General features: G+C 42.6%; 3 protein-coding genes and 1 long non-coding RNA gene across 6 annotated transcripts; 2 read left to right on the top strand and 2 right to left on the bottom strand.

Annotated features, from left to right (window-relative positions):
• The first annotated feature begins 1,473 nt into the window (after nucleotides 1–1,473).
• On the top strand, nucleotides 1,474–3,539 carry msx1a (muscle segment homeobox 1a). Its single transcript, XM_040204997.2, has 2 exons — nucleotides 1,474–2,111; nucleotides 2,320–3,539. Exons 1-2 carry the CDS (start codon nucleotides 1,679–1,681, stop codon nucleotides 2,733–2,735), a joined length of 849 nt encoding a protein of 282 aa, XP_040060931.1. The 5' UTR covers nucleotides 1,474–1,678; the 3' UTR covers nucleotides 2,736–3,539.
• Nucleotides 3,540–9,537: 5,998 nt separating this feature from the next.
• Nucleotides 9,538–11,407, bottom strand: cytl1 (cytokine like 1). Of its 2 annotated transcripts, none has more exons than XM_040203424.2 (4): nucleotides 11,100–11,407; nucleotides 10,898–10,942; nucleotides 10,397–10,543; nucleotides 9,538–10,299 (listed from the first exon to the last, which is right to left on the bottom strand). In XM_040203424.2, the coding sequence occupies exons 1-4, from the start codon at nucleotides 11,244–11,246 to the stop codon at nucleotides 10,198–10,200; spliced, it is 441 nt and encodes a 146-aa protein (XP_040059358.2). In that variant the 5' UTR covers nucleotides 11,247–11,407; the 3' UTR covers nucleotides 9,538–10,197. The 2 variants fall into 2 exon arrangements, with proteins under 2 accessions (XP_040059358.2, XP_077947830.1); XM_078091704.1 differs by having other exon boundaries at nucleotides 10,898–10,939; nucleotides 11,100–11,283.
• On the top strand, nucleotides 10,423–14,615 carry LOC120834985 (uncharacterized). Its single transcript, XR_005714523.2, has 2 exons — nucleotides 10,423–10,562; nucleotides 14,133–14,615. It is a non-coding gene; the product is annotated as an uncharacterized LOC120834985 (long non-coding RNA).
• LOC120834980 (limbin) lies at nucleotides 11,516–22,116 on the bottom strand. 2 transcript variants are annotated; one of them, XM_040203414.2, is made up of 23 exons: nucleotides 21,594–22,116; nucleotides 21,159–21,234; nucleotides 20,715–20,896; nucleotides 20,486–20,542; nucleotides 20,185–20,371; nucleotides 19,965–20,065; nucleotides 19,757–19,822; nucleotides 19,508–19,642; nucleotides 19,088–19,230; nucleotides 18,503–18,827; nucleotides 18,158–18,397; nucleotides 17,727–17,902; nucleotides 17,278–17,437; nucleotides 16,951–17,127; nucleotides 16,552–16,862; nucleotides 16,042–16,216; nucleotides 15,378–15,518; nucleotides 14,916–15,143; nucleotides 14,605–14,837; nucleotides 14,426–14,513; nucleotides 14,111–14,286; nucleotides 12,490–12,591; nucleotides 11,516–12,299 (listed from the first exon to the last, which is right to left on the bottom strand). In XM_040203414.2, exons 1-23 carry the CDS (start codon nucleotides 21,816–21,818, stop codon nucleotides 11,879–11,881), a joined length of 4,125 nt encoding a protein of 1,374 aa, XP_040059348.2. In that variant the 5' UTR covers nucleotides 21,819–22,116; the 3' UTR covers nucleotides 11,516–11,878. The 2 variants fall into 2 exon arrangements, with proteins under 2 accessions (XP_040059348.2, XP_040059349.2); XM_040203415.2 differs by having other exon boundaries at nucleotides 20,715–20,857.
• Between the last annotated feature and the right edge of the window lie 32 nt (nucleotides 22,117–22,148).

The following is a 22,148-nucleotide window of genomic DNA, read 5'->3' as shown; positions in this document are numbered from 1 at the left end:
GTAAAAGCCCCGTGTCACCTTGAATGCTATTGCAATGTTCGAATAAGCAAAAACATTCGGTATTTCAGCCATGACTGCACTACGGTCCATAAGTTAACATTTTATGAGGCATATTGGTTGAGGTCGGCGGTGCTGTGGTCCGGGAGAGGCTTATTTTAATCCCCCTTGGTGAAACGATCGCGCAGTGACGGATAGATTATGAGGATGATTTGGTTTGAGGTCTCACAATCCCCGCTGTGTTTTAACGCCTTGCATACTGCTGCACAAATCCCGAACAACAACCGCCTCGTCATAAGGGGGTCTGCGGTCCAATGTGCATCTTGGGAAACACTCGCACCGAGGAATCGGCCCCTTTCAGTCAGACCCTCTCCGAGAGTAGTGGGCGCTGACCTTTTCTTTCGAGGAGCACCGCCATATACACCGGTTTAGGAGCTAATTTGAATGGATGGGAATGGCGTGCGATCGGCTGGGAAAAAACTAATTTTTCATGCTGAATGGCTCGAGTGTCCCTGGGCTAGGGCGAGGAGGAGGAGGCGGTGCCGCGCTCTCCGTGCGGGGTTGAACTTTTTCAATAGTTTCCCTCGAGTCGAGCGCTTTGATCCGAGGACTGCTGGCGCCTACAAACAACATAACTTGTCTGCCCATTAGGAAGACTGACAAATCGTGACAGATCGTTCATGGTTGGCAATTAGCAACGCAGGCCCTTTCCCGAGGAACCGACTACGCAGCGACAAAAGAAAGGTGTTGTCTTTATACTCGCTAAGATTTGTGAATTTCCAATTTTAAACTGGGCTTTTTTTGAAAGGAAATCAGACAACGCCGCCCTTATATATTATATGGACGAGCTACAGCCCGTTTGGATCCATGCGGTATATCCCCTGCAAGATATAATGGTAATAAAAAAAAACACCCCCTTTAGTGACCCAAAATAATGAAAAGGTATATAGCAGGTAAATCAGTTAAATCCCTCCCTGGCTCCACCCCCCCTCCCTTTCCCCCGACTCCACATAATTCTTGACTTTAATGGATGTAGTCAAAGGGGGAAAATCCTCGTGATCCCTCCCCCAAGCCCGATAATTATCCCTAAATGACTACGAAGGCCTGTGTGTTTCAATCTGATTAGAGCCCCGCAGCCACCCATAAATAGCAGGTTCATCACACAAAGGGGAAGCAATAAACTGTTGTGCAACACTGAAGACTCTTTACCAGTGTTAGCACATGGCCAAGACCAATCCTCATTTAAGTTGTTGGCATAGAAGTTATTAAAAGATGGGATACACAAGATGAGCAATAATAAATATAAACATAATACCAGTAATGTGGATAGATATAACGTCAGTTTTGTTGGATGTAGTCTTAATGCAACATGGCCCATTAAGAGTTTGTTGTGTTTATGTCTATCTAAAGTTGCTTATTTAAAAAAAAAAAAGTAATTGTTGTTAACTTCTCCACGCAGATTTTTTTTCTCCTCAGCTAAGGACCGGCCCATCTCGCTCCTGATTGGCTGACCCGCTCCCGTGGCCTGCCTTATTACAGCCCTGCACCCCATTCCGGTCACATAAACATGAGGATACTGTCACGTTTGAGCGCCGCGCAATAACTTCTGTAGCGTAACTTCGGTGCCGTTCTTCTGCTGTACGCAGAAACAAGTCACTTTCCCCGCGCCGGTCGGACCTGTATGGCCCCATCGATCGCCATGTCAGCTTTGACCGCTGGTTTGAAAACTGAAGCTCTTCCTCCGCGTTCGGTCCTCGTCAGCAGAGACGAGATGCAGACCAGTCTGAGCCCCGCTAAGGAGACCGTGAAGCCCAAAGTCGCTATTTTGCCATTCAGCGTGGAGGCACTGATGGCGGATAGAAAACCTAGCAGAGAGGTGGTATCCCCGGATGCCACGTCCATTCCCGGGACGTCCCATGCTCTGGGAAAGGGCGCAAGGATGGGCTCTTTCGGTAGTCTGGATACTTCAGTTCCTGCTTTATCGATGGGCTCCTCGTTTTCAGTGGGCGACCTCATGAACATGCCAGAAGATGTGTTGATTAAACCCGAGAGCCCGGACAGTAACGAGAGGACTTCCTGGCTACAGAGTCCTCGTTTTTCTCCTACACCTCCACGTAAGTTTTGTGCCAGCTAGAAAACCTATTAAAACATACTAAACGTGTTCATTTGTGTACTCCAGTTGGGGTTTTAATATGATATATTTCTGATTCGACGCGTTGTTACAAACATACAATGATATTCGGTGCATTCGTCTTGGTGTTGTTTTGACATTGTGCATCGCAGATCAGGCTGTTAAAATTAAAGCGTTTCGTCCGCCTACAGGAAGGTTAAGTCCTCCTGCTTGTCCTCTACGAAAACACAAGACCAACCGAAAGCCTCGGACCCCTTTCACGACGTCCCAGCTGCTGGCCCTGGAGAGGAAGTTCCGCCAGAAGCAGTACCTTTCCATCGCCGAGCGCGCAGAGTTCTCCAGCTCCCTCAACTTGACGGAGACCCAAGTCAAAATCTGGTTTCAGAACAGAAGAGCCAAAGCCAAGCGGCTGCAGGAGGCAGAACTTGAAAAACTGAAAATGGCAGCTAAGCCTATGCTGCCTCCGGCTTTCGGCATTTCCTTTCCTCTCGGTGCGCACGTCCCCGCGTCATACGGGTCGCACCCGTTTCAGAGGCACTCGCTGCCGGTTTCCCCCATGGGACTGTACGCCGCGCACGTCGGATACAGCATGTACCACCTTGCTTGACACGGACGGAAGGACGAGGGGTTCAGTGGGACACAGGGGGGGGGGGGGGGTTAGACTACTTTCTGAGGGCCCCAAGCGACGGTGGCCCTCCGGACAGGTGAGGCCACACTAAATCAAAAGGCATGCGGGTGACACACCTCGAAAGGGGGCCCGGGCCTCCAAACAGCCGCTTCCTTTGAAGCTTGTTCACTTCTCTTGACCTCGCCAGTAAGCTCAGACACTGCAAAATGATCCAACTTTATTAGTCATTTTTAATTGAGTCTTAAAATCTGGACTAAATTGTAATGGAAATCTAGAGCTTAGAGATAAATCATATTTAATTGAAAACGATCTGACCATGAGTCTTAATGACTTTAAAGTAGAGGTTTTTGCGGTGCAAACATTTTAGTACTTGTATGGACGGTCGAGTGGACCACAATGAGTGCCTCAGTTTGTCAAAGATAGTTTCCCCTTCACCCACATCAGTCAGGTAAACAGGTCAATAAACCAGCTTCTTCGTGAGGCACACACTATTTTGTAGCTTCACATTTTGCACCAACAAACTTGCGTTGGGCTGTCAATTTGTTTTTCGCATTATGGATAACTATAGTGGGTTACCGAGTCCAGTGTCAATGAATGCTCTTTGTGAATTTGGAGAACCACAGCATTTGTTTTTATATAACAGCACTGTCTGTTGTTGGAATGGTTCCCTTCGAAAGGGATGTGTGTACTGTAAAATAATGTATATTTGAAGAATATCCTCATTTATATTATGAATATATTTGTGACATAACTTAACAATAAATTGTTTATTCTTTTTCATTACTCAGTTGTTAGTTTTGACTTGCATGGTGCCTATTTCATTTTTACAAACGCAGAGGGAAAAACTCAATTTACACTTTATTTTACTATATGACATTGCAGGTAATAGTTATTTAATTTTTATAATGTAATTGTACTTTTACTTCTAGGTTTGTATACCTGTTTGGGGAGTTGCAGCTTGTTGAATTTATCGCCTTTGAAGAAGTGTACATGGGCAAAAGTTGAAATGATTATGATTATTGGTCCTATCTTAAAAAAATCGAAAATAGCTACATTTTTCAGCGTACACAACATCACGCTTTTAGGAATGCCATGGAGGGGTCTGAAGGCTTTTTTTGACCCACGCCATAACAACATTGACAATATAATGTCCACATTTCTTCGCTGCTTTTGTGCAGCGTACATTTAAACTGCTAACATATCATTTGGAGGAATGTAATGCTACAGCTGTTGCCTATTGCTTTGAGACAACTAACCTAGATTTTGTTGGCGCCAGAAGAATTCAGGGGGTGGAGATGTGGAGAGAAGGGGGGGGGGGGGTCGCGCAACCAGTCGTGGACTTCAAAACACGCCGATAAATATTGGAGATTGCTTCCCTGGTTCAAATTGCTTGTAAACTACCCACCGGAGTGTCATTATGGAGTGTTTAGGGTGTAAAATGAGCCAGGTGACGCCCCATTGTGGAGAAGTCAGGGCGTTAGACCCCATGTGTACAAACACATTACCATCCTTTAGATGAGCGCTCATTTTCTGCCGTCAGGAAGACTTAAATGACAAAACGGCATTCCGATAGGGAGACAATTACAGAGCACTCCTGCGCAGTTTTAAAGGCTTTCTGTTGAGTTGTCTGCCATTCGGGCAAGGGTTACGTTGCAGTAAAATAATTGCTGTAATGAGCAAAGGCAATCTGCCGCAGACGGGGGCCGGCTCCAGCGAGGCTGTAGCTCCAGGCAAGGCGGAACTTTCATCATTCCTAAAATGTCAACGGGGGACTGGGAAGGGCAACACTTGTGTTCTCTGTGCTGTGATTTCCTCCCCAGAGCCGACAAGCTTCTGTCTCTATAACGTTCATTTAAATCCAATGTTTCCTAACAGTTTTAATTTGAGTCCTATAGTGGGTGATCTTTTTTCATTTATTTGGTATTTTATATTTTCCCCAGCCAATCTTACCCTGCGTTATTTCCACCGGGCATGAATTAATGCATACATCCGTGACAATGGGTTTAAATCACACGGATGGACGCTCTATCTGAAAAGGAAGAGAAACTTGACACAAAAGAGCCAAAGGGGATCCGTCCATTATTTCAACTCTTTTCATTCCTTTGTCCACGGCTCTTAATCCAGCCCGAAGCCCTGCAGAAAACAAAACGCACTTGTTTATGTCATCCAAAAGATCACAGGACGCTATTTGACTCTTCAGTTGAACTCCTTGATCCCCAACAAAAGGGAAAATGGTTTATTAGAAGTCACGTACAGCTCGGGGAGAGGACTGCGTGGGTGTTTAATAGACCTTCACCGTTATCAGATTTTCCTCCAAGACAAGCAGAAAATATTTTGATTTTTTTACAAGATTAATTTCTATAAATTTGTGAAAAAGTGTGCACCAAAAGTTTATTTCGGTGTATTCTTTAACACATTGTTTATTAAAGAATATTCAAGCAGACAAAAACACGGATAATGTGGCCAAATATATAACCATATAACTGGGCTTTTTTTACTATAGCCCTATTGATACTGATATTGATACTGGAATTAATTCAAGGACGTCACCAATTAAATATAAATAAACGGCATTTGTCTCTTCACTAAGAAGCATCAATGACCTAATACACTATCTGAACATTCCTTAGACTTATAGTGAAATAGATTTCAGTAACTGATACTTATGTTGTGCTGGTTATTCGTGCATTAGAGAGGTTGGCTACTGTCGTTTCAATCATAATATTAAAGAGTTTTGCTAAATACAACATTTTATAATAGGATAAAAAAATGTTATGAAATTAACCTAATAATAGATTCAAGGCAAAGTACATGACATATAAAAGCAATAGTGTTTCCTTCAGATACCACACCACCACCTTCTGTTCAAATTCGGAGTCACAAAAAAATGCTCTTTTGTTTAAAAAAACTGTATAATATTTGGAAATACACATATCACCTCAACACTTGACATCGACCCTAAAAAAATATTTTTCAAACTCAACATAAATGAATATATTTTACAATGATATTTGAGTAAGCCTGCACTTTCGAAGCCTTTTATTCAGAGTTTTCACGCGTTTTTTAGAGAGCCAAACAAACAAACAAAACAAACAAAATATTCACGGCAAAGAAATGAGAAAAAACGCTGCTTGGAAAAAACGTGAAGATAATGTGATTATGCCGCAATTCAGCCTTCATCATGATGAGATGCTGTACACGTATTTACATGCTGCTTGATGACAATATGTCCTCATGGAGAAAAGGGGGAAAAAAACGTATTGTATACAATTATAAAAAATACATACATCTAAATTATAGGCAGACAAACTTGAACGCACAGTCACGCTTGCCAATAAAAGTGCGTCACGTGCTCTCATTATTGACAACGCTGCAAGAATGTTATAAATCAATGTTCAGTTAACAGCAAAGATAGACATCACCACCAATTTCTCGTGGCTGCCTTTCCCAGAACGACCAATAAAATATCTTGCAGAAAACCAGATGTTCTTGTAAGCAATTGAAAGACAAACATTAGAAGTGGCCTGTTAAAAAGAGGAAATAAGGTCACCGTGCACACAGTAAAAGTCAATACAAAAGGCAAGACATACATTATTGCGTGGGACTTTATATTGAACATGCTGATAGTCAAGGTTGTATATGTCCACTGTATGCAATAAAGATAAACCCATTTATTGTTAAACAGTGGTCAACGTCTTGAAATGTTTCACAAAGATGGGCTCACTGTTTCCTTCAGCAGCTTATTTACTGTTTCAATGGCACACAGGGTCCACTAGAGAGCAGCCATGTTCTAAATATGGGAGAGTATTAAATTCTAAACAAAGTTACTTTGCAGCAAAAGTGTGGGGAGTGTGCCAATCATCTATTGGAAATTAAGAGGGGGTAACATTTCTTGTATTGACTAATGAGGGAACATTTCTTTTAAGATGCAATAAAAGTTCAAATTGCAATGGAAAATGGCCTGAAACCCCCCTAAACAAAACTGCATCACAAACTACATCAGCAATGCTTTAATGTAATTAGGCTTTGGAGCTGTTCTTTACAAGGTCATTTATTGCAACAAGGCAGAGAATGATTACGGTCACCCGTCGGCGAAGTTTTAAACATTTTATTGTGCAGCATTTTTGGTGGAGTGTCACAGCATTAGATTGTTAAATTATCCAGCCGCCTGTGGTTTTGTTCTTGTTTTCCCTCAATGAAAGAAATTAATATGGATTCTATAATGATGATCAATAAGCACAGCAATTAAGATAATTTCTTAACAAGGCACATGTTGCTGACTTACACTTTTGTTTTTGTTGGGCTAGTTAATAGTGTTCCAAGCTGACAGTTTAGAAGTGCAACCAGATGAAACAATTTATTTGCTTATTGGGTCAAAATAAACTGTAGGCTGGTAAATCATTACTGTGTTGTAAGAATAAAACTATTTCTGCAAAGTACTGATTTTAGTCCAAACATTTATCGAATAATCACATGGTTAATATTCTGCAACATTATGAAAAAAATCATGTTGAATCAACATGCTTATTAACATAACATTTAGTCTTGTCCTTTGACTGAAACGTTGTTATTTAGTGTTCATCCCAGCTGTTGACAGTTTGCACCGTTTTATCTTAAAAGCTGTAGATTGTACTTTGAGGTCAGTGTAACATCTCTATTTTAAAATAACATCTAAAACATAGTAATGATTACTGTCACTGAAACTAACAAAGCGAGAGAAAGTATACAGTTTAAACTTTAGCGACATAGAATGACTGAACATCATTGTCACCGGATAATCGGAAACCAGCACCACCTTGTGAAAAATGAAGCCACTGATGAAGCATTTCTTTGGACAAACCTGCAGCACTGCCATCAGTAAATGGATGCCCGTCGCATGGGGACCCTGACTCACAATCAGCATAGCGAAGTGTGCGAATGGCCTCGATCGGAAAGACCACCGTCTACTACTACTTGAGAAGGCAATCAATGATATTAAGTGTATGTTGTGAAAAGGTCATCTGAAGACAAGTCATTCAAACACACAAACGGTAATTGAATGAGTGAAATGATTTCTCTCATTAAATCAAACGTGTTCAAAGATGAAATCTAGCTTTAGATTATATTAGGCACGACAGCACCTATGGGCTAAAACATCTTGGCTTGTGTTGGAGAAGAGCACACATTTAAAGGATAAAATGCCCAAAAAGTCACAGAATACTTAAAATATGTGTATAAAATAGTTTACACAACTGCCCCTCTGTATGCAGATCGGAGAGACTGCCCCCAGAGGGCAGTAGAGGTTTTAAATGAAATTAGAGATAAGGATTTACTCCCAAATCTAACATGTAAATAACGGAAACTGCACCATTATTTGAGAGTGAAGAGTGTGTTTTTTCTTTTGACTTCACTTGCAGTCAAATGACATTTTGAAAACACAACAACCAGTGTAGTTCGCTTTGCAGAGGGAAAGGGCTTTTGTGCTCTGACCTCAACATTTCTTATTTGAAATGCATTCTATATTCATCCAGTGGATAAAACTTCATGTTGTCTCAATATTAATGAATTACATCAGTACTTGTTACAGGCCGAGTGGAAAACAGCAGGTGTCAAGTAACGAAGTACAAATACTTCGTTACTGTATTAAGTAGAAATTTTGGGTATAACACTAACCCTATTTTTATGACCTTTTACTTCTACTCCTTACATTTTAAAAATAAGTATCGTTACTTCCGGCTTCTCCAGATAAATGGCGCTATCCGGACAGAGTGAATGTGATTGTGTTTGGATGAGAAGTATAAACATTTAGCATCCAGACACCCGGTTGGTTTTCTCCGCGATGCGCCGGCAGATCGGAGTGACACCGGGTGGGAAAAGTGGTCGGTGGAAAGTTGGTATTTATCGACATGGAGCCTCCTCCTCTTCCTCCTCCTCTTCCTCACGCAGAGTCCATGTGACGTTAGATGAGTATATGACCGTGGGTTTGTCCTAAATGCTTTATTGAGAGTCTGGCACAACACAGCGACTTGCAAGCAGCGTATTAAATAAAGTGATGTGTGTCTTAATGCGGCTTTGGAAATGAACACAAAGGGATTCTGTATTTGTTCATAAAGCCTGAACATTCTGGTCATTTGGACAATGTTTTGATAACCGACCGCTGCCAGTTCAGTGTTTCCCATCATTATAAACCGGGGTGCGACCCCCCCCCATGACGTAGTAAACCAGGGGGAGACACTGCAGTCTACCTAATCGATGCGAACAACGTGTGTGTGTGACTCGTGTCACTGGAAAAATGGGTTGTGGTTTTATCTGTATAAGTTAGATACACGTGTTGTTTTGGTGTCGTGTCTCTGAAGGTCGCCATGTTTCCATCATCCCAACGGCAGGTCACGTGATCTGCAGGCACCTTCTGATCACATTGTAACGGACTGACGTGTTGTGTCAGCGAGGTTACGCATTAACAGTTTGTCCTTAATGGACTTTCTTACATTACTTTTACTTTTATACTTTAAGTAGTTTTGAAAACAGTACTTTTATACTTTTACTTAAGTAAAAAGCTTGAGTTGGTACTTAAACTTCTACAGGAGTCTTTTTAAACCCTAGTATATGTACTTCTATTGAATAATGAATGTGAATACTTTTGACACCTCTGGAAAACAGCCTCCCACATAGAAAAGGAGAAGAAAGGAAAAGAAAAAAGGACCTCATGCTGATTCACAGACTGGACAGTTTGTGTTTCCCAGAATCTTCTGGCCGACATTGAGGAACTTATTTAAGCAAGTAAAATAAAAAAAGTAAGAGCTTATGCATATAGTTATTTTTTATTACATACATGTGAGACATAATGTGTGTAGATAAAAACAGGGATTTTATTGATCAGTCAGATTTGCTCTGTTTTTCACCCAGTTGTTTTGAGAGCTTTTTGTTCAGCTTCAGCTGGAAAGTTATGTATTAAACAAAAGCAAGACAGAAACTTTTTAAGTGTCACAAATGTGAAAGAGCACACTCCACCAAACCTTTTTAACTCGTGTGTTCAGCTCTTCAAATGTTTTCAAAACGCTCCTTTAAGGCATCCAGGTCAGGGTTACTGCAATGCAACATATTTATTTTAATCAAACAGCAACCTTTAATCAGCCATGGTAAGTAAGCATCGCTTAAGCCCAGCTCACAAGCATCTCTTATTGCTTTATTATTCCAAGGTATTCATCGGCATGGTTGAAATTCAGCAAATTTCCTGTGGAAAGTTCTGCACTCCTGGCTGGAATGCAGCCACATATGTTCACCAACACGGGTCTGCAGCTGACAAAGAGCCAACTAGGTAGAAGCGGCGCTCTGGGTATCGTTTGTGATGCGTGTAATACAGGGCGGGCTGTGTTGTGTACATGCGTGACCATTCTAACAAATCACGGTGTTGTTGAATGTAACAGGGCGACGTAGGCCCGTCATCTGCAGTGTGTGCTGCTCATCTCTCCTCCTGCAGGAGCTGAAGCCGGTCTTCTGCATAGTGGGGCCTGGCATGTCCGGTGTCAATGGCCTCACAGTCATCTGTGAAAAACACCAGGTCCTGGAAACGAGGCAAAGACACGCGGTCAGGACACTGGAGCTTGAAAAACACGGATGTTATGCTCAAAAACAGCTGGGGAGTTTCTATTTGCTCTTACCCGATAACAGATTTTGTTGATGATGGTGTAGAGGTTCTGCATTTTACGTTTCAGCAGCAGCATTCTGGGACGCTCTCTGCAGTACTGGTTGGGATGGTTCAGGACCACGTACAGGATGTCACGCAGCTTGGTTGTGACGCACGAGTTCTAAAAAGAACATTCTGAGGTATTTACACTTTTTGGAATCTAGAGTAACTTTGTCTGACAGTACACGTTGATCTGCAATGTTTTGTTTGCCTTTGCATTGAAGAGTCACTGGTAATTGGTCAACTTGTTGATTGGGTGTTACATGAACCCCCTTAACTGTAAAAGTGACTTCACCCCAAGATCAGAGATACATATTTGTCCTGTTACCTGTAGAAGAATGTCCGTTTTTTACGAGTAACCGGCTCATTAATTGTTGACTTCAACAATTAATTGGCGCTTTGAGCACCACAATGAGGTACATTCTAGAATCATTGAATAACATCTCCTTCCGCATCTGGAGTGTTTGCAACTTACATGCACATCAAGGAAGATCGTGGGTAGAATGTCAGCGCAAGTCTTCTGCAAACCAACAAACAGGATCGTTACACAGAGTACCGCTCCAAACACAGTTCGCACACGCACACACGCACGCACGCGCACGCACACACACACACACACACGCACGCACGCACGCACGCACGCACACACACGCACACACACGCACGCACACGCTTACCGTGCGGTGGTACGTGTGTATTTTATCCAGCAGGGACATGATTTCTGCGCTCAGGCCGAGCGCTCTGGAGTAGCAGGTCGGCGGCGCGCAGTCCGACAGCCGCACGAAGGCGAGGAAACACACGAGGGAAGCGAGTCCGGGCTTCATGTCGGGGAAACGCCGCTGATCCGTCTACGGGGGCTTAAGTAGGGAAGAGGAGGACTCGCGGGCGGGTTGGAGGGGGCCGGGGGGACGATGACGTGAAATGCGCAGCGAGGCAGAGGGAAACATTTGGGTTCAGGTGGTGTTTTGAGAGCCAACTGTGTTCTCACGCGCTCCAAACACGGATGTCCTCCTTTTACCCGGTTGCGTGGCTTAAAATCAATACAATTGATCGATACCAGCTGTTAATGAACGATTGTTTGGATTTGCAGTTGTGAGGTTCATCAATGGGAACAAAGCAATGTTTATTTTACAAAGTTAATATAAACTTTTGAATGGAATCACAATGGAATCTGGTTACATTTCTAATGTCACTGTGCATCTTGAATTTAGAGGTATATGCAATCATCACAGCAAATAAATGTACACAATACATTAGTAATAATAATTTTTAAGGCAGTGCACACTAATGCTACAGGAAAGGGCTTAACTTCTTCTCCAAAACCCAATCGATAAATTGCTAACATTTTCAACGAGATTGAACTGGACTCCATTCAAACCAATGAACTGTTTGTCAACTACGTCTGTACTACTACTGTAATAGTATCATTCCAAAAAAAACCAAATGTCTGTAAATGTCAAGGTAGATTTGTTGGAGCCACTGAGCCTTTCTTCAGATTGAGAAAGTTCTTTTTCCTTTTTCTTTTTGGTGCCTCTGCACTGCCGCATGCTTCAGGTGGATGCCGGAACACAAACAACCTCTCTTCTGTAGCAGCGACGCCCCGTGCGGTGCTGGCAGAGGAGGGCACCATGTTTTCCTCTGCTGCGCTGTGTAATGTTTCATTCACTGTGTTCACGACACTTTCTTTTGCAGGGTGCTTCGGCTGCTGTGTAACTGGGTCTTCAGTGACGGCAGATTTATCAATAGTCCGTTGTGCTTTCCCTAAACCGGCCTCCCTCTCGTTCTCTTCAACCATCGGTGGTGCAACATCTCTTGGAGGCAGGTCACGGGATCTGGGGAGCAGTTTTTCCATAAAACTTTGCCTCTTTTCCTGGAGTCTGTAAGATTTAGAGGACAGAGGAGCTGTTGTGAGTGGGAGTGTTAAACTGCTGACCACATGCATGCAGTCACTATAGCTCAGGACTTGACTCGGATGATGAAAAAACTGAACTACAAATAACTCTTGGTTGTAGCATAACGTCCATAAGTAGCAGCCAGTAGGAAAAAACAGAACTGTGTTTCACTCACCTCCCGCTTTCCACAGCGCAGCTTGGCATATTTGGCATATTTTTATGCAACACGTCGTCTCTCAGTTTCACAAGAAGAAGTCTGTTCACCCCCCCGGCACACCTGGTCAAAAAGTTAGCAACATATTACGAAGCTGGTAACTGCGATTTGACCTCTGCAGACAAAGATTGGCTTTGATTAGAACATGTTCAGGGAACTGAAACACTGTGATGGCTTTTCACCGGTTCAGAGGGAGAGCTTTGTGATGTTGTCTATTAAGGTAAAAGATTACATCTTGAATTTCTTACTGAGTAAGGTACATCGTGTTAGTCTTGTGTAATTCAAAATGGTCCATCCATTATGGATAATTACAACTACAAAACCACACAAGACTCATTTTGTTTAGGTGAATTATTATTATAATATATAAGTGTAGTTGCTTCAAAATGTACCTATTGTAATAATTACAACTATGTATTACTTTAAGGTCCAAATGAGCAAGACATGGTAAAAAAAAAAAATCCAAAACACAAATGCCAGACATTTAAACGCAGACCAAAAAATCTGAAGTCAAATCTGTCTGAATGTATCTTGTGTTTCGGTATAGTTCTTTCATACGTATCAACACCAGCTCATCGGATCGTTGTCTCAACTGCTGTGGAAGCCCACTAAACCACTGTCCTCTGTCAGTCGGTCACAGGACATAAAAGTTTCTGTTTACAGTCAACTACACGGTGATAAGCAATTTTGATCAAGAATCTAATCTTAGAATTTCAGTATTGTATAAAAAATCCAGTCAATATGTCTTGGAGTTTCACATCTTACGGTTTACATGAACTCACATTAGTAAGATAAAAGAGCAGGTAAACTCTGTCCTACAAACAAGAAGCAGAAACAAGAGCCGAAAAAGAAAAGAAAAACACATGTCTTGCATATTGTTCCAAACTGAGCACTTTCATTTCCTTGTACTTTGGCCAGACAGCTCCTTTCCTCCTGCACGCCACATTATTCAGTGAACTAATCCAAACTCAGCGGGGGGACCAAACTTAAGTGTTCCATTGTATCAGGAAATTAAATGATGAGTAGAATTGTTTATTCTACCCGTCGTGGCTCGGGGAAAACAACCCTTGTGGAATCGTGCTCAAACAGTATTTCAATTTCAGATAATGATCAAAGATGTTTTTGTTTCGGCCAGCTGTGTTGAAATGCTGATTTTTATTAAATCAGTGACTTTACTCAGAGAACTACTTTCTTAAACCACATAACTGCGTACTTTGGGCTAAAAGGTTTTCCTTATATTAAATCTGTTCAGTTTTTTCCCCCCCTTAAAAAGATTGAGGAAAGGAAAGCAACAAGGACTACACTAGTGCGCAACAAAGGGTTTTGTTTGGCCTCTGCACCAGTTGGCAACCAAACTCAAAGCTCTATTTGCAAGTTGGAAGAGCATATGATGATGGGAAATCCTTCTGCTGCACAGGGCTTATTGAAACAGAAAATAATCCTCTCAAATAGAACTATACATTTATGATATTATACTAGCAATAAGTTTGGCCTCATGATAAAACACCCCTAATGTGACACAATACTGTGCAAATTGAAAATATAAAACTCTAAGTATGTCGATCCTGAACCTGTCTCTTACATGGATTGCTTCTGCTCTGCAGATGATGCAACAAGGATCTCTTTGGGGCAGAGGGCGTCGGTGATGGAGAGGAGTTCGCTTTCAGGCAGGGGGGGGAGGAGGAGACGCAGGGCCTCCAGGAGACCCTCAGCGGACACCTGACTCTGCTTCACCAACCGAGATGCAAACTCCAGATCCTGTGAGGAAACGCAGAGGCAGCTTCAACACACCGTTTCTTCTACTTGTCCCTGTATTTTCCCATTCCGTTTATATGACATTGTGTTCAATATAACATTGAAAAGAAAAGAAAGAAGAAAATGTTCCAGAAATTCCAACCTGGTCACAGTTTGCATAAAGCCTCCTGAGCTCCAGTTGCTCTTTTAAATCCTCCATGGCTTGGTCGTTGCTTGTCATTTCCTCCAACCTGAGAACACCACAGAGTTTCGACACTGTAGAATTTGGCGGGCCTGTGTCAATAAATACTCCTTAAGATAAAACTATTTGAGAGGGCTCACCTCTCGGCCAACCGTGTGATGACCTGGTCCCTTTTGTAGAGTGCCTCCTGGAGGATGGACGTCATCCTGCAATCCGGCCGCAGCTGAAACAGTTTCTCCAGTTCACTTCCCTCCTCAACGTCCCCAGAGTCCCCGCTCTGTGTTGGATTTGACTCGACTTTGGATCGAGACCTTTGCAGCACATCCAGCTCCCTCCTCTCCTTTTGGAGCTGTTGTTGGGCTTCATCTAGGCCCTGTGGGGAGATTCAAATTACATGAGAATATTTTATTTGAACCGTATTATATGTCTATATGAGTAAAGCACTGCCTACCAAGCAATGGTTCTGTATACTCTGTGCCATGTCTTGGCTCTCCAGGCTCTTTCTCTCTCTGAGCTGCTGAATGAGCAGGCTGGTCAGGGCGAGCATTGCTCTGGAAGTCTCCAAGACTTTGGTCCTCCTCTCTGCCTTCTGGTAGTGGATGGTAGCCATCTGCATCGCCAGGCTGTCGCCCTGAGCGTGCAGATCACTCTCCCTCTCCGTACGCATCTCCTCCATCACCTGCCAACATTAGGATGGATGTACCTCAGTCACTTGGTACGAACTCAGTCCCAATCTAGACATTGAACTTTAACACAGATAGTGTTTTGCTTGATCGGTAGCAGATGGCTTCTGCTACCGAGTTAACGTTTGATAAGTTAGAATATAAATGCATGCACCAGTCCTTTCTTGCTTTTTTAGTAACTTTATGCACTTATAAAGAATTTATACAAAAAGGTAATTTTGCGGCCTTACCTTGTCCATGACGGCCATCTCCATCTCCTTCTCCCTCTCAAAAAGTTGGACTCCATCTTCAAGCCTTTTCTTAAAAAGTATCAGGTCAGATGCGTCTGTTTTCTGTCTGGCCTCGCTGGATTTCCCCTTAGATATAGAAGTCTGCCAAAAAAAGACGTATCCAAATTACTCAGAGAGTGATGCTATGATGTGAATAAAATGAGAACACTCTTTAGAGGCCTGTTCTATAATTAAATAACAATGGGCACATTTGAGACTGATCACAATGTGGCTGTTAGCATTCTCTCTTTCTTACTCATTGAAGAAAATATTAAATGCATCATTGTGTACCGCTTTAGTTGATCTGATTCGCTTTAAACTGTAATAGCATCATGGGGAGATTTAAACAAGAAGGTACCATCTCTTTGCTAACCTTTAGCCCAGATTAAAATAAATTAGCATGGAAACCTACTTTCCACAAGAGATTATGGTATGTAATACCTGTGGAAGTTAGGAATGGGGGATTTATGCTGCATATGGTAGACTGATTCAATAACACGTGGTTTGGATCACTTTTGTAATCCCTATTCTTTTACAATTCATTGTTCTTAAACAGAGTTCAATTATTTTACAATTCCTAACAACATAACAACTGGTTTTGGTAATTGTTGTTGTATGTGTTCACCATCTGCTGCTCCCTCTCCTTCCTCCAAGCTGCCAGAGCGGTGTGGAGTTTGGTTCTGGAGACAGCGTGGGGCAGCACCAGACACAGGTCCATCACAGACAGACACTTCTGAAACTCCAGTTTCATCCGGAGCCGATCATCCTCAGACAGAGTCAGCTGGGACGAACACAAACAACTAGACAGGAAGAGAAAGGGCAGGCGGATGAACACACCGGGGTTCCCCCGTGACACTTTACATGTCTGTGTTGAAAGGAGAATAACATCAATTTGCGATGGTGTGATTATTGCTTGATGACGGGGGGGGGTTATTGAGAAACACTCTGCTATCTAATAGCTGCTGAAAAGAGTAACGACATCTGGCATCAACTGGTGTAAAAACACAGTCCTAAATTAGTCAGAAAAGGCTCATTCCTTCTCATGTCTTAATCTAATCTATGCGAATAGGAACACACAATACACTTTTCTTTGGATCTCCTGAAATAAAATGACAAGTGTTGTTGTGTCACTGACCTGAAGAAAGCTCTGCAATGCGCCCTGAGCTCTCTCTGCTCCTGCAGCTCTCTCTCCATGGCCTCCCTGAGAGCAGCTCTAGTGCAGCTGAGCGTGTGTAAGGCGGCCTTGCCTTCCTGGTGCAGCCTTTCCTGGCCCTGTAAGAGAGTGCTCCCTCCTTGTCCCTGGACTTGTCCAGGTCCTGCCTGTGGTTCCAACTGCGGCACGGCACGTTGCGCCCCTGGAGGCAAGAATGTTTGCAAGGCCTGAGCTGCAGATGGTTGGATGGCTTTGATTTCTGTTATGGCAGCTTGAATCACACGCATGGTCACCTATAGAACAGGGATAATCAAACTAAATAAATCTTTTAAAGCGAATGGGTCACAGGTCTGCCCGATTCTGTAATGTCAAGAGTGGCACCTTGCGGATGTCTGCAGTAGCCTCCTCATCCAGGTTGTTGATAAGCTCTGCTAGTTCCAAACTGTGAGCTGTCAGGAAGTTCTGCCAACAGTGCAGGTGATGAGCTATATCTTGCCTTCCCTCCAGATCCTTGGACACACCCGACAGATCCTTCTGTCTCTGTTTGTGGACCCGTAACTGAAGAAGGTAGGGAGATGGATTACAGATGGATAATAGTTAAGGTATGAGATCAACAGGTTTTGTGGTGTCAATATATAAATGTGTGTATGTATGTATGTATGTATGTATGTATACATATATATATCCAGAAATGTTTGATCTCCTCACCAAGTCAGAGATGAGCTCCCGCCTCTTCTTTATCAGTCCACAGCGCATGGCTCTCCTCTCTTGGCTCAATGCCTCTTCCAGTCTCTGCCTCACCATTACCAGCTCTTTCTGGGCCTTGTCCTGCAGCTGGTCCAGCTGCTCTGAAGGCACACTGCCTCCCCTGGTGGACAAATGAAAGCATGCCAGGTTGAAAAAAAACATAATATGCGAGTTTGAAGCTGCCTACAATATTGAACTGCTAAGAAATGGTCACTTTATGAAAATATTTTCTGTAAAAGACCACAAAAATATTTTCTTTTCTTACATCACAAATAGAAGCACTACTAAAATGTACATTTATACTGTAATATAATTTTGCTTAGCCACATTTATAGTGTAGTGTAGTGTGATCTAAATAGGAAATAATCATCACATGATGTTTTTTACTGGTAAATCCATTACGCTCCAACCTTCTGATGTGAGTAAACCAGCTGTCCAGATTGCTGGAGGTGCTGGAGAAGCTGTCAGAAATCAGGTTGTTGAGGCTGTGAAGGCTGTGCACCAAGAACTTCCTCTGTGCATGGCGTTCAGCGAGCACGTAGCGCTGGTTGGCGAGGACCACATCCAGCACCTCCTCTAGCTGATCCTGGTCAGAAGAAAGAAGGGCATGTCTTCTAGTGTCTTTTAAATGTTTACTTCATATATCAATAATAACAAATACAGACAGCTGAAAAGTAGAAGAAAAGAATAGAGTAAATACATAATAGACAAACACCGTTATATTTTATGTTGGCCCTGTTTGCAGGCGTCAACAAAGCTCAAATGAAGCATGCATAACGATGTCACGCAAATGTTTAAGTGTAATGTGTCACAACTTTGGAAGTAGGTTTTGGTTGCTTACCTGAGAGGCAAAGTAATCGTGCTGCAGACTCTTGGCTGCGCTCTTCTCCAGCTCGCCCATCCTTGTCGCCTCTTCCAGTTCTTCAGAGAAAATCTTGTGCAACTCCACCCGACGCCACTCAACAATCTGCCTCTGAACCTTCCCTGAGGCTTCCTCATGTCTGACCAACAGGATGCGCTGGAGCCGACTCTGGCTCAGCTTGTGCAGCTTCTCCAGGAGGACACTGCAGTGGAGGAGTTCCTGGTAACAAAATTAGATAGAAGTTAATAGAATGTAAGGACTGCAATAAGCATATCATATCAGATGCACAGGAAAAACGGCAACAAATATTTGACTTTTGATTACCTGTTGGTTGGCATGTTGACACAGCAGCTCGGCCTGGGCCTTCTGAGCAGCTTCTGTGCGGTGCTCTGCTTCCATTTCTTCCCGAGTCTCCTGGTTGCAGCGGCCAGCCAGAGCAGCCATGCGGGCTCCTCGCTCCTCCTTCAGCCGACCCTCCATGCCCAGCATCTGTCCGTGGAGCACACTAAGGAGCCTCTGCTGGGCCTGGGCACTTGCCTGGCCCCGGGAACGCAGGCTGCCCAGCAGGGAGGACATCACGTCCCTGTAGATCTGAATCCGCGTGGCCTCCAGGTTATTGGTGGCGTGCAGCAGGGTGGACATTTGGAGGCTTGAAGGGATGAAATGCAGAGTAAGCAAGGTAAGCTTGTGCGTTCTTAGTGAGATGTATTATAAAAATGTCTAATATTTGTTGTCTTTGGGGAATTTGGAAATAAAATGTATGACAATAAAAACACATTTAACTGTAAGGGAATTTGATTTTATAATCATTACTGGATTGGGTGGCGCATTATAAAACGAACATAAAGCACTGGTGAGTTTTTATCCGGAGCTACAACCGACATAACGGATTGTTGAAGTTTTACTCACTTTTCCAAAGCTTGGTACATGTTCTGGGGATCCTCCAGCACCATTGTGTCCACCATCTTGTCTTCAAATGCGGCCTCATCCTTTACGGCCTCACTCATGTTGCATTCTGCATATTCAGGTTCTGAATCACCTCTGTTTCTCTGCTGCAAGAAAATACAAGCACATTGTCTTGACGCATATCTGAAGTAAATAAAAAATAAATAAAACAATTGTGAAAAAACAGTTCATTAAAATAACTGTAATACACTTTTCATTTCTGGTTTGGACCAAAATGTCCTTTTAAAAAACATGCATCAACAACCCTTTTATAGCATTAACATAGTCATATACTGTTTATGAGCTCAAGTAATTAACACATAAATCAGGTTTTATTAACTGTTTAAGCTTAACTTGAACAAAATATATTTGTATTTGTGGTACCTTTTGTTGAAAAAGGTTCAGCCTGGTTCTGAGACCTATCAGGTTCACGGCCAGAAATCCCAGCGACAGCAGCATCAGTGTACCAAAGAACCCAGCAACAACTCCAGCTAAATGGACCCCATGGTTAGGATGAATCTAAAAAAGAGGGTAGAAACATCACACTTCTCATCAAATCAAATGTGTATGACATAAAAACTAAAAACGTGCAACGCTTGAAGCTGAAAGTGTGTTTCCAGTTAAACAACTTACCCTATCGGTGGAATTTACCCTTAATGTTAGATTAGCCGTTAATGGACCAAACATACTGACATCGTTCTGTGGAGTGGGAAAAAAATAATTATTGGTAAAAATAAGAGAGAACTTGTTCTTATAGTTCTGCAAATGCTGAGCCTGACATATGAGATTATTAACATTTGGTGGAATCTTTTTTAAGTTAAAAAGAGCAGAAAAACAACACCTGTGAGGCATTGGAGAAGGTGACGAAAGCTGGAAGGTCCATGACTTCACTCTTATGATTCCTTATGTGAGCAGTATAGTTGACAACAAATTGGGATCCAGCTAAAGAAGTAAAATAACATGTTATTTATTGTGATTGCAGGATGCCAACATATGTAATATTTTACATTATAAAGTTAAAACCAGAATAATCTCGAAAACAAATTGACCCCCAGGCATACCAGACAATGAATCAATGGCAAACGTCTGGTAGCCTCTTTCCACCACTCGGCCGTCAGATTTTATGGGTACAACTCCAGCAATGGAGTCCCGGATAGCCACCTGGGACAGGTTGGTGCCACCCAATGGGCCCATGTTGTGAATCAGCAGGAAGAACGTCAGTTGAGGAGGATCAGTGTCCATCTTCACCTAAAGAACACATGATTGAGTAGAAGGAAGAGTATGAATAACTGCATGGTTCTTCATTACTAAATAATAAAGATGAATAAAATGGTCCATATTCACACAACTGGTCTGATGTACCTGTGCACACTTGTGAAATTTGACTCCAAATGCGGGTGGAGGCGCCATACTCTGAGTCTGCAGAGACATAAAAAACAATTGATTTAGTTATTTAAAACAGAACTAATTGTTAAATCGGTTTGAATTAACGTAAACATAACAAAGTGCATTACTACATTTGCATACTCCATGAAAGGCATCCATTGTGTACACTGATTAAAGTGACCAAAAGCCCCTCTCCGAAACACACCTGAGGCAGAGGGAGGCTTGGGTTGTATCTGGTAAGAGTGCTTCTGCGGTTCCGTCGGTACAAGATTTTCGACATGAAGGTGAGTGGTGTGTAAAAAGCGTGGTCCCATGGACCAGCAGAAGCTGAAGAGGAGAGTCGGCGCTCTGCAGACAACAACATGGGCCCATTCATGTCTGTTGCACCTGTCAGGTTGAGCATAGGGTGTTTCAGCAGTCACTTACAAAGGCTGAAACTGACCATAAATAATAGACAAATGCATAGTATGCATACAGTTTTGTATTTACCGGTGTGCTAAAGAGTTTGGATAGCAGTCTACATGTCATAAAATACATTAATTACACATCCTAAACCTATACTTACAATTGTTCATCTGGTGTTTGCACATAAAGAAGTTGTGCAATTACTATTTTGTTAACGCATAGAATTGAGGAAAAAACAACAAACCGTCCATCCTAAGAAATGCCTGCTCAGCTGATTTTACAGCCTGGTCCTGTTGCATTACATGGATACTGGAGTGCCTCTGACAATGGAAAATTAGACACAGTACATGTAATATTAGGCATAAACAAGGGCACTGCTCAAGGGTGATAACATATGAAATGTAAATCTAACTATTGGATGCAGGAAATAAGGTAAAACAAAATAAATAAAGTACCAGTCAAATGTGTGGACACACTTTCTCACTGAATTGAATGAGAAAATGTGTGCAAACTTTTCACTAGCTACTCAAATCTCTCCTTAATTTGAAGAATACCGTTAAAAGGGAAATGGCGTGTAGCATTAGCGAATCACCGGACATATCAGCTACTAAAGTCAGACCAGGTGACTAGTTGAAGGGGTGGATCGAACAGTATGGACTCGCACCATAAGGTCACTCACCTCCTGTGACGGTAGAGTTATGAACCATGACGCGTCCCGAGATGTGACGTTACCGTTACAACGGCTCTGATGCGCCGCACTGGACTCCAACACAACGGCAGTTAACGGTTCGACAACGCGACAACAACGGGAGTCAACAGGCGGCGGACACAAACACGACACTTGGATGTCCAAGAGCATCAACCATATTGCGATGCTTTTCGCGATAAAGTCTACCTGAAGCATTCGTACATTGGTGTGCCACTCTCACCGAGGAGGGCCGCTAGCTAGCTGGCTGCATTTCTGCCTGTGAAAATCATCGACGAAAACATTCCAACCGCTTTCTTGTTGTTGTAAAAGTTAAATTGTGGAAGCATTTCCGGCAGCACACAACAACGTCTTCCATATGTCCACACAAAACAATGGACGCCATTTCAAAGAAGTGTATACGAAAACAGGTTCCATGATTACCGTTGCCACACAACTTCGGAAAACATTTCCAAAATTTGGGAAGAACGGGAAACTCCTCAAGGAAAGTACATTAATTAGTTTCCGGTTAGGATTTTCAAAATAAAG

The sequence above is a fragment of the Gasterosteus aculeatus genome, chromosome 17, assembly GCF_964276395.1.
Source record: "Gasterosteus aculeatus chromosome 17, fGasAcu3.hap1.1, whole genome shotgun sequence".
NCBI classification, from domain to species: Eukaryota; Metazoa; Chordata; class Actinopteri; order Perciformes; family Gasterosteidae; genus Gasterosteus; species Gasterosteus aculeatus.
This window is presented reverse-complemented; position numbering and strand designations above follow the sequence as displayed.